At 44.0% G+C, this 12,164-nt stretch overlaps 1 protein-coding gene across 5 annotated transcripts in view; it reads left to right on the top strand.

Moving 5' to 3' along the window:
• RABGAP1 (RAB GTPase activating protein 1) overlaps window positions 1-12,164 on the top strand; it is a 121,613-nt gene that overhangs the window by 24,915 nt on the left and 84,534 nt on the right. For all 5 annotated transcript variants that reach the window (XM_075905614.2, XM_075905616.2, XM_006121941.5 and 2 more), the window contains 4 exons: window positions 717-891; window positions 4,180-4,337; window positions 7,622-7,732; window positions 9,067-9,133. In XM_075905614.2, the coding sequence (XP_075761729.2) occupies window positions 717-891; window positions 4,180-4,337; window positions 7,622-7,732; window positions 9,067-9,133 (511 nt within the window). The remainder of the gene's footprint in view (window positions 1-716; window positions 892-4,179; window positions 4,338-7,621; window positions 7,733-9,066; window positions 9,134-12,164) is intronic.

Below are 12,164 nucleotides of genomic sequence, written 5' to 3' on the forward strand. Positions count from 1 at the left end.
GGTCAGCTTTCTAAGACGGGATGTTAACGTGTGTGTCTCTCTCACTCTGCCCCCTCCCCCGAGGCATGGATGCTTTTCTCTCCTCTTACCCCTCACCCTGTGTTGCCCACAGGCAACTGTGGGGGGGGGGGCAGGCGGGAGCCAGTGCTCGGGGTGAGCCTGCTTAAAAGCCAGCTTCCGCCTGCCCCTCCCCATGTGTAACTGCTGAAAATTACAACAGTTACACGATCACAAAAATGACATTTTAACATCCCTATTTCTGAATGGGAAAGTCTGAACTTTGCAGGGGATTTAATAGACCTAAGTGTCTTGCTGTTAAGGTACCTGCGCTTTTTTCTTTAGGCATAAGAAAAAAAGTGAAAAGAATAACTTGCATTCAGATCCAGCACTGCTCTTCTTCACTGTCCCTCACCTCTGGATAACATGGTTCAGGCCAGGTGGAAATGCCTGACACATTTAATAGGATTCCATTTAATGTTGACTGACACTGTTGGGGGATGGGAGGAGGGTATTTACCTGAGTTGGGGATGGGTCAGTATTTCATACATGGTTAAGGCCTTGAGAGAAATGGCAGTCTGGGGCAGGTAGGGGCTGTGTATTGTGCTTTCTCTCAATATCAGTGGAATCCTTCAGTCCCACAAATAAATGGTGGGCCAAAGTTATCCTCGTAAAGCCCAAAACTTAAGTTTCCCTTTTTTTTTTTTTTTTTGGAACAGGCTCTTAGATCCTCAAACACACACAGAAATAGCAAATTATCCCATCTATAAAATCCTCTTCTGTGTGCGAGGGCATGACGGGACCCAGGAGAGTGACTGCTTCGCTTTCACCGAAAGCCACTATAATGCAGAGCTGTTCAGGATTCATGTCTTCCGATGTGAAATCCAAGAAGCTGTAAGTTGAATCCTTTCTTGACCTTACTGGCGTTAAGAGCATATCCTACCAGCACGTTGGAAATCTCTTTTGGACCAAGTACGCTGACTGCACTCAGAACTCTCACTAACATCCCAGTTCAGAATTTGGTCCGAATAGCAACAAATGAAACTTACTCTTCAATATCAATTGGTTTGTGTTGCATTTAAGTCTTATTAAATGTCTCTTGCTCAGAATCCCCTGTTATAGGGATTACAGAGGAGTTGTAGTGAAACACAAATTGAATGTATCAACAACGTAATGGAGCTGCAAAAAAGGCTAATGTCGTTATGGTGCATGTGAAGAGAAAAGTTGTATGTAGGATGCAGAAGGCGATTGTCCTGCTTTAGGCAGCATGAGTGAGGCCTGAGCTGGAATAGTAGTGCAGTTTTGAGCAAACAAATTGGGAAGTCCTGAGGTGAGCAACAAAAGTGATTGAAAGGTCAGGATTTCTCACCTACGAGGAAAGATTTTAAAAAAACTGCCTATTTAGTCTTGAGAGGAGACTTATGGGGGCACCTGATAAGTCTTCAAATATGCTTTGGGCTGTTAAGAGGGCAGTGATCAGAGCACATGGAGAACAAATGAAAGTAGGACAACAAGGAAAGGAATGTGCAGCAAAGGAATGTCAGCCTGCCGGGGATCCCAGAATTGTACGTCACTGTGTTAGAAGTGAGAGCTGCTGCTTGTAAGCTGTGTGATATTTCACTGGAACCCCAGCTTGTCCACCTTGCCGAATCTTGCAGGTAACAATCCGAGAACTCCAGCGCCCACGTCTGCTCAATTGGCTCGTGCTTCCATTAAGGTACCCAGCAACTTATTATCCCAGCTGGGCTTATCAGACGCTCTGTTAATCAAGGCACTGAATTGCTTTATAATAAAACAAGTTGACTAAACAAAAAGACATATGTTGAAGCGTTACCACATTTTAGGGAGTGAAGATAGAAAAGGTGACGAGCAACAAAAGTAGAAATACACTTCTCAGACTACCACCTGATTTAACAGATGTCTCTCTTTTTTAAAAGACGTGTTTCTTACTAAGTATGTTTTCCAGTACGACTGACCAGACTCTCTGGCTTGGTCCCTTCACAGAGCTCAGGGTGCTCCATATCTTTTGTTTTCTCAAGTGAAGGGTAACTAAGGTGTTCTTTCCTTGTGAGGTATAGATGCCATGGTAGACTCTGTCTCTAAGCTGGTTCCGCTGCTGGTGGCTTTTAGGTTAGATATTAGAAAAGCCTTCTAATGAAACAGATAGTTAAGCTCTGGAACAGGCTTCCAAAGGGGATTGTGGAATCCCAGTCACTGGAAGTTTTTAAAAACCAACACCTGTCAGAGAGCATCTGTGTTATGTGGTCCTGCATCAGTGCAGAAGGCTAGACTGGATGACTTTTCAAGGCTCCTTCCAAGGACCTATGTATCGATGTTTTCCATAACTCTACAGCTGTGTAAATCACCCCTTGCTGAATAATTGTGCTGCAGAATCTAAACTTTCATTTAAAGTTTTTTCAGCATTTACGATTACAAAATATACCTTCAAAAACCAGTGTCAAGTTCAATCTGAGGCGGTACATTTGCTTGAGTTTTTAGGCAGCCTGAAACAGTATCTCTGAAGAGTGGATTGCCCAGTGGGGTGTTAGCTGTGAAAGCAAAGAGAATAGTTTGTCTCAGCATTAATTGCTTCCTCTTAGCAGAAATATCTCATGCTACATCCCACAAACCCAGATGTGTCTCACCTTCCCAGCTGCTTACTTTCATCTCCCCCTTGGCAGCTGCTGGACTGTTGAGACTCACTATCATTATAAAACCTTACATAATGTAAAAAAACCTGAAAATATGGAAATAATGCAAAACCACCTGCATTTAATAGAAAAAGAAAACAACAAAGGCTAATGCATAGGTTTGTTTAAATTAAAAGTAACATTTAATAATATTAAAATGAATCTGAAGCTACCTCAGAATTTCCATCCGAGTGATGCAGACTTTAGGTCATGCTTACTGCAGTGTCCAGGAAAAAGGAACCACATAAAAATGATCTTGCTGATTTGTTGAGCTCCTGGAAGATGTTCTGAAACCTGTTTTTTCCTTTTTAATTCTGCATTGCCAACACCACTTTGGAAGAGTGAGAGACTGTCTGCTCTGGCTTGAACAGTAGCAAATAAACTGATCAAATTTTAGTTCTGTTGTTGGAGCTGACAGGCCTTGTTTACACATCCAGTTGCATCAGTTTAACAAAAGGTGCGATATTGCGTTGTCTTGGTTAAACTGGTGCTATCCGTGTGTGTGTGTGTGTGTGTGTGTGTGTGTGTGTGTGTGTTTTGGATCAGGTTGAATCTGGCTTACATCAAATTAGCTTGCCTTAATGGTTTGCATAACAAGAGCAGGCTGAACTGAGGTAAACCAGGCTTATATTGGTGCAAGAAGGTTTGAATGCAGTGTTACACCAGCATCACACACCTAGTGGGTGCCCTGCTGAGTACCCACCACTAGCCATGCTCCCACCGCCGGTGGCCCCACTGACCAACTCCTCCTCTGCCCTCCCAGCATTTTCTGAGTGCCATGATCAGCTGATTTGTAGCTGTTTGGAAGCTCTGCGAGAGAGCGGGAGAAGTGGGATTGGGATGTGCCGGGGAGGAGGCAGGGCAAGGCCCTGGCGGAAGTGGTGAAATGGGGTGGAGCAAGGGTGGGGTTTGGTGGAAGCAACGGAATGGGGATAGGGCAGATCGAGCACCCCCCCCCCCCCCCAGCTAGAGAGGAAGTTGGTGCTTATGTGCATGATTGGACGCTCACAAGGTACCACCAGTTTGACAAAATCAGTGCAGCATCATCACACCCTTAGTTAAATACGGAGGCAGAACCACAGGAAAAAATAGCCTTGCCATATCAGATACTCACCTTTGATCCAGAAATCATTGAGATTATTAAACATCTAGCTTCACAGTGCTATTTTTGGACACCTCTCAGAGCTTCAAAGACAAATTATTCCTTGTGTGTTAGAGAATCAGGGTCTGATTAGTTCAATACATTGTGAAATGCTGGAAGTACTGTGGAATATTGTGAAGACGTGGTCTCTTCATAACTCAGAAGATGGTAAATGCATAGAAATTGCAGCCATGAGGTGATAGCTAGCACCTTTACTATTTTATCTTTTGTAGAACCAGAATATATCTCCATATTTTGCCGCTGTATTTTTTCATTGCACTGATTAATGAAAACACAGGTAGCCATCCTACTTGAACCTTTTCTAATGTCTCTGATGCTGTCTGAATGCAGGTGAGCCGAATACTGTACAGTTTTGCCACTGCCTTCCGCCGTTCTGCCAAACAGACTCCGCTCTCTGCCACTACAGCCCCACAGACTCCGGACAGCGATATTTTCACATTCTCTGTATCCCTGGAAATCAAGGAAGATGATGGGAAAGGTTATTTCAGGTATTGCTTCCTGAGTTTTACTTGCCATCGGGTGGGGGTGGCTGAAGGATTGCAAAAGGGGTGCGGGCTTACCCCTAAATCCTCCTTTTGAAGACAGTCCCAGGTGAGAGCATTTTTGGAAAATAAAGCTGTGATGAATTCTAGATTCTCTTACCTTGCTCAGGACCTTCCTGTTTTTTGTTGTTGTTTGTTGTGGTTTTCATTGCATCGAGTCTAAGGTCATCTGCCAGGCGTGTTCCCATTTGTCTTTAGAACGCTGTGGGCAAAGCAGCTCATTGCATTTCGTAGCAGCATGGTTGAGCCTAAACATGTAATATTTCAATTGTAATATCAAATATTACTGGTCAGAGTGCGCAACGCCATAGATCCTATTAGAGTCAGTGGGAGCAACCTGGTATTAAACATCTTCTGAAAGTCTGACCACACACTTAGCATAAACTCCCCTCTAAAAAATTGCAAGGACATGACACGTCAGCTCCCATCAGCTTGCTTTATTAAAGTGTTAAACCCACTCTGGCCACCTTAACACGAAACCTGGGGTCTGGGTAAATCAGAAAAGTAGCTGGACTTAAAACTTGGCAAGATATGTCAGAGAAGGCTTGCAGCAAACAAGGGCTTCCACATGCTCAAAATTCTTCAGTGACCAGACATGAGGAGGGCAGTATTTACCAGGATTATTCTTTGAGACCCAGGTATCCCTTCCACTTGGTCGCAGGCTTTCAATATTTTTATTAGTGCACAAAACTTTTATCCACTAACCCTGAACACAGAACTTTTAAAAGCATGCAACTGCCCAGCAAAGATGGAAATGACTCTTCATATGATGTTGAAATCTGTTTCCTGTCCCAAAGATACGTGGTGAATAATTAGGCGAGTACAGTGTTGTTATTGCTTCAGCAGCCTGATGACGAAGACCACAAGCACCTGCCTCAGCTACCCTACTAGTGCAGCACAGAAATGTGTTCCCTGCCCAATTCCCATCTGGTACCGTCTGCCCCTTTCATGACTTCCTCTCTGAAGAGCTAGCACTGCAGCACCACGTGGAGTCAAAAATCAGCCCCCCCAAGAGTGAATAGAAATCTGTACAGATTATTATTCATGAGGACCTTGGATTTTAATGTGAACATTCTTTGAAATGGAATAATTTTTCAAAAGCCACAGTTGACTTCATATGTGAAAAGGAGTTAGTCTGTTCCTGTAGAGCGGAAGCTTTGGCCTCTCAAGAAACATATGGAAGCTCATTTCCTGCTTCTAGCACTTGCCTTGATTTTGCTATGAGCGTGTTCAGGAAATTAAGCTGTGCTTATACGTGTCAGAATTTTTCCAGCAGAAGTAACCCCTAGGGAAGCATAGTGCCAATACAATGTGAAAGAGGCTTTCTCTACCAAGAGACAGCGACTACAAAGTTGGAATCTTGAGCTTGTACTCTGTGCCTCTAAGATCAATAGCTGCCACTGTTGCCTTTATCTTGTGACCCGGGGTACATATATCTTGGAGCATAGAGCTGTATAATCCATTTCACAGCCATGATGTGTCAGGTCAGCTGACTTGGGATCATGGGGTGGGGCTGAGAAGTGCTGTGTAGACTGGGCTGGTGCCTGGGCTTTGAGACCCCGTGAGGCGGGAGAGTCCCAGAGTTTGGGCTCCAGCTTGAGCCCAGATGTCTCCACAGTAGTTTTATAGCCCCCTCAGCCTGAGCCAGCTGACTTGGGCAGCTGTGGGTGTTTCATTGCTCTGTGGATGTATCCTAGGAGCCCAGCAGTGTCTGTGGATTGTATTGCTTCTCTGGAGCATAGAGCTGTATGGATGCTGCTCCCTGGGACCTCCGGAGGCTTGCATTCATTCCTGGTGGCAGACCACAGCTCCTCATTGCTGCCGCATATGCCCACTGCTTCTTAGCCTGTGGCTTGTTCCGAGAAATAGACGTGCCAAGCTCCTCTGTTCCTGTTTGCTTCTTTGGGATTTCCTCAGGCATGGACCCAGCCTTTGTTTCAGGGCAGCAGGGGTGAAGGAGACTGAATTCAAATTCATTGTCACAGGCTTAGATGTCAACAACTCATCCTTGTCGCATGAACCATTTCACTGAAATTCAAACCTCTGCTTGTGATGATGATGCTAAATTTCTCCACCAGCTGCAGATATTTAATTATAACCCTCTAAATGGAGCTTGTGGCTGTTCCTGAATGCTTGTCCTCTGGGTCCTGTCTCTCAAAGACACCCAGTTTTGTTCTGTCTTCTAGTCCAAGTGCTGCTGGATTCTGTGTCTGTTCCTGAGACTCTGCTCTCCACAGACAATGTAGCAGTTCTAAAGGGGGCGGCTGTGTCTAACACTGCATAACCCTGATTCCTCAGAGGCCTTCTTTGGTGTTTTGTTTCTGTTTAGCCCATATACAGTGCTCTGTGCTGTTGTATGCAGCAATGGATGGAATTTTATAACTCTGGGGTTGCCTTTATCTCACAGTAACATGACTGTCATGTGCTCCTGGAACTGTGAAGCAGGTTGGCTGCTCACCAGAAGTCCAACGCTGTTTCTCTTTTTGGATTTATGTCCCATGGAAATATTATTTAAAAACAAATTCCCTTTCCCCCCTCCTCTTTGTTATGGCATCTCCCATCCAGGAGCATCCAAACCACAGCTCAAACGGAACAAACTGATATACCAATTCAGGGCCTCAGGGTCAGGCTGTATGCAAGGATCTTTTCAGCTCCAGAAATGCAGCTTCCCCTGGGGTGGAATGCAGCTGCTGTTTTAACACCACAAAGCAATCTTTTCTTAGGAAAAGGAAGTGAAAGAGAAAATCTTACCCAATTCAGATGCTTGGGAGTAATATGGAAGAAGCAGAATGTAATCAGCCCAGCCCGGGCACTTAGAATTAGAACCCTGCGCAGATACATAATTTTGTATCGGTATCTGCAAAAATGAATGCAGGTGAGCCCCTGCTGTCACACTGTGCACCTGGATGATTCACAGTTTCGAATACATAATGAAATTGCTTTAAACCTCAGTATTTTAAAACCCCTTGTGTGGTGCTGTTGAAAGCATCCAAGAACCAGCTACATAATACAAAGAGTTATGTTAGTTAATTTCAAAGCCCAAGGGAATACCATTTCCTGAATTACGTTGCCAGCTCTGTTCTGTTACTGACTGTAGTGAGTGAGGAAGAAAGGTCTGAGTACCTGTGTGTAAGAGCTGACATCAACAAATGTCTGATGCTATTCTGATTATTGAAAGGATACAGATAAATGCCGATCTGTCGTTTTCTCCCTTCTCTGGTAAATAACAGTGCAGTTCCCAAAGACAAAGACAGACAATGTTTTAAACTCCGCCAAGGAATTGACAAGAAGATTGTGATTTATGTTCAACAGACAACTAATAAAGAACTTGCCATTGAGAGGTAAACCTGTGTTTTGAATTCTTTAACTGTGTTCTTTTTAGTTATGTTGTTCCTAATTCAAAGGCAGCAAATCCGTAATCTCTCTCTTGGTGAACATCCTGTGTTGATATGAGTTTTTTTATAATTTGCATGGAAAGTACTTATCCTATTTTATGTTTCCTGATTGTATGCAGGGAGTGTTAAATGCTACTTCAATTTCAAGGGAACCAGAAAAAATTTTGGTTGGAAACTATGTAATTTTAGAATCTGTTGCATATCATATAGATCATTCTGTAATCTCCCTTGCATTCCTTCATAAATAACTGGCCTATTCGGGTCACGGATGGAAAGATCGTGAAATCTGAGCGCGCGTGGTGGTCCTTTTTTAGCATTCCTGCAGGATCTGGTCACCTTGTGCACAGCACTACACATACCCCGAATCTGTAGTAGTTGAGAATATAAAGTGGAGGGGGATAAGGAATTCTCATGACCTTCTGTTGGCTGGAAGGAGATTTATTCTCTATCCAAGCACTAACAGTCTACTCTGCATTGTTCATACTACTGAGGAGGCCAGAGCTTCTGCCCCATGGAATTTGCAGTCTGAAAAGAAATGCAACAAATTGAGGTTGTGATGCAAGCAGGAAAATAAAGCCATGTCTGCTACTTGAGCCTGACATTACTGTGAAATAAAAGCAGGGGAGCCAACAGCCACGCTGGGCCCCTAGGCAAAGGGGGAGGGAGGATCTCTGCACTCCTGGAAGGAACAGGACCTCAGACAGATGGAGTGGGACTGGGGGGCAGCTGGCCCTCTGCCTCCTGGAGTGCTCGACCCCCCCCACCCCATAGCCCTTAGAGCTGCCCGGAGCATGCTGCCTGCTGCTCTGGTGGCAATTTAAAGGGCCCGGTGCTCCAGATGCTGCCACTACCGTGAATCGCGGGGGCCCGGTGTAACTGCTCCCTTTTGCTCCCCCTCCCATTGGCAGGCCTAAATAAAGGCATAAAATACCTTTGCACTTCAATTTTGGATGTGGTGGTTGTGTGGACAGGTATAGAAAGTGCCTAATGCAAATATCCTGAGCAATAGGAAGTGAGAGAGGCCTGGCCAACCAGCTAACCTTGTTAGTCACAGCTACGTTTGGGCTGTTCCTGCAGTGCAGATTCTTAAATAACTTCCAGGGCCACAGCAGACAGAGAGCCATGTGATAGAGCAGTTATGGGAACGGAATTGCATGCTCTTGTGTAGTGTTCAAAGGCCCAGTGCGATACGCAGGCAGAGATGTACGTAAATGGGTATTTTGTAGGCAGTGGTATCAGCATGTCCCTGAATTATAATCACTTTTTTGGTGTTTTTGCAGATGTTTTGGCCTTCTCCTGAGCCCTGGGAAGGACGTTCGGAGTGGTGACATGCACCTTTTAGATTTGGTAAAGTGGGTTTTTATTAACAAAGAGCAAGATGATTTCTAAGCAGCGCTAATGTCTGATCCCGGGGAACAGGCTGGAAAGATCTGACTGTGTGGTCACCAGTAGCCAGTTCTTCAGCATGCACTCAGGGCATCATAAAAGGGCACAGTTCATTTCACCCACACATCCCCAAATGTGAAGGTGGATTAAGTATAATAATGCGTTAATCTGAAAGATGGAGTTCTACAGCAAAAGAGAAGGGTTCCATGACTTCGATTTTAAAAGGGTTTAATCCATGTTGGTATTTGAGACGAGCAGCCCAATTTGCCTCAAATGTTTCGTTGTCCTCCACATTCCAGCCAGATCATAGTGCGAACTTTTATAGGGAAGCTGGATAATCATTTCAGTTCAGAGTTTTGGAATTAGCATATGGGTGTTTCACTGATGGCTTATTGTATTTTGGTTAGATATCTGCAAAGTGCTGATGTAGTAATTGCTAAGGTGCTGGGTGTGTCACAGGCATAATTTGTGTTGGTGGTTTTTTTTTAAATCTGAATAGTGTTTTTAGTAGTGTTCTATTACCATCTGTAGAAGAGTATCTTTTCTGTTTTAATTCATGTTGAAAGGCAACCAGGTAACTGGACAAGTTAAATTTTAAAACTGGTTTGGAACAAAGTCTTTCTAAACACCTCTCTTTCCATTGTGCTTTATGCATATGTCAGTCAATTCCTGATTTGCTTCAGAATGCATTCCTATCCCCTCTTAGAAGGACAGTAGCTATTATTTCAAATGTGAACAGTGTCAGTATGTGTTCATTAGCTATCTTCTGATACCCATTCGCAGACATGCTAGTGTCGTCTTAGCAGAGAATTTTTTTGCTTCCTCTGTGCTCTGCAAAGGCCTATCGTTAAATTCTGCCATGCATCTGAAATGCCTTGGATTGTGGTTAATAGCCTCACCAAGAGGCCACAGAGAAAGTTAGAGGAACTTTTAAAAAGAAGCAGAATGCAAGTTCCACATTGTACTGTGCAGTGCAATGAAACCAGTAGTATTTCCATTTATAGTCAATTATCTATTTAAAATGAAGTCACTTTTTCTTTTGTTTTAATGGAGCTGGTAGTGCCATTTATCATTAAAATTGGCTGATATTTCCCGTGTGAAGAGCCTGATTTCAGTGGCTTATGATTTTGCCAAACTTGAATAATTCAGGTTGAAATTTTCTGCGCTTGGTGTCTTCCTAAGTCTGAAGTTTATTGAAATGCTTTGACAAAGCTGTATTCAAAAATAGTGGGGAGAAATTCCCTTTTATATTTTTTTAAAAAGTACAAATGTTTCCATGAGAAGCTGTAGCACATGTAAGATTTGGAGCAGGGTCTTTGAATTTGGTGGTGGTGAGGGGGGTGGAGTGGGAAGGCTGCTTTTGTGTCAGCAATTTGCCCTTTAGAGTTCTTGAATTTAGCCAAATTATAGGCCTCTGTGCAAACCAGGCTTTTTCATACTCAGCAGAGGTTTAGCAGCCAAGTTGTAGCAAAGATTCTGTCTGTCTGTATTGGGCAGGCTTCAGTCCAGGGCCATAAGGGCGGAGCAGCACTTCCCCTGCAGTTGTTGCTCCCATCTGCTATGGGCCACTGGGCACAGGAGCTGAGAACAGACGCACTCTTGTACTCTCAGTGCTCTCTCTGCCTGTACCCAATCAAGGGGAAGCAAGAACAGTTGGCCTCAAATACAGCAGGGACAAGAGCCAGACCTGGGGACTTTCTTGGCCATTGGCCTTGCTTTATAGACTCATAGACTTTAAGGTCAGAAGGGACCATTGTGATCATCTAGTCTGACCCCCTGCACAGTGCAGGCCACAGAATCTCACCCACCCCTCCTAGAATAATCCTCTCACCTACATCTCAGATATTGAAGCCTTCAAATACTTTGAAGACCCCAAGATGCAGAGAATCCTCCAGCTGTGATCTGTGCCCCATGCTACAGAGGAAGGCGAAAAACCTCCAGGGCCTCTGCCAATCTACCCTGGAGGAAAATTCCTTCCCGACCCCAAATATGGCGATCAGCTAAACCCTGAGCATGTGGGCAAGACTCACCAGCCAGACACCCAGAAAGTTCTCTATAGTAACTCCTGTCATCCCTCCATTGACCTATTTACCACTGATAATGAATGGTCAGTTAGTTACCAAGATCATGTTATCTCATCAAACCATCCCCTTCATAAACCCATCTAGTTTAATCTTGAAGCCAGATAGATCTTTTGCCCCCACTACTTCCCTTGGAAGGCCGTTCCAGAACCTCACTCCTCTAATGGTTAGAAACCTTCGTCTAATCTCAAGTCTAAACTTCCTACTAGCCAGCTTATATCCATTTGTTCTTGTGTCCACATTGGTATTAAGCTTAAATAATTCCTCTCCCTCCCTGGTAATTATCCCTCTAATATATTTAAAGAGAGCAATCATGTCCCCCCTCAGCCTTCTTTTGGTTAAGGTAAACAAGCCAAGCTCCTTGAGTCTCCTTTCATAAGACAGGTTTTCCATTCCTCGGATCATCCTAGTGGCCCTTCTTTGTACCTGTTCCAGTTTGAATTCATCCTTCTTAAACATGGGAGACCAGAACTGCACACAGTATTCCAAATGGGGTCTCACCAATGCCTTGTATAATGGCACTAATACCTCCTTATCCCTACCGGAAATACCTCGCCTAATTCATCCCAAGACCATATTAGCCTTTTTCACGGCCATGTTACAATGGCAGCTCATAGTCATCCTATAATCAACCAGGACTCCGAGGTCCTTATCCTCCTCTGTTACTTCCAACTGATGTGTCCCCAGCTTATAACTAAAATTCTTGTTGTTAATTCCTAAATGCATAACCTTACACTTCTCACTATTAAATTTCATCCTATTGCTATCACTCCAATTTACAAGGTCATCCAGATCTTCCTGTATGATATCCCGATCCTTTTCTGAATTAGCAATACCTCCCAACTTTGTTGCAGAAACTGGAAGAATGTAAGAGTGACCAGATTGGGTCAGACCAATGGTCCATCTTCTGT

This window comes from Pelodiscus sinensis, chromosome 23, assembly GCF_052426305.1.
Source record: "Pelodiscus sinensis isolate ZL-2025 chromosome 23, ASM5242630v1, whole genome shotgun sequence".
NCBI lineage: Eukaryota > Metazoa > Chordata > Testudines > Trionychidae > Pelodiscus > Pelodiscus sinensis.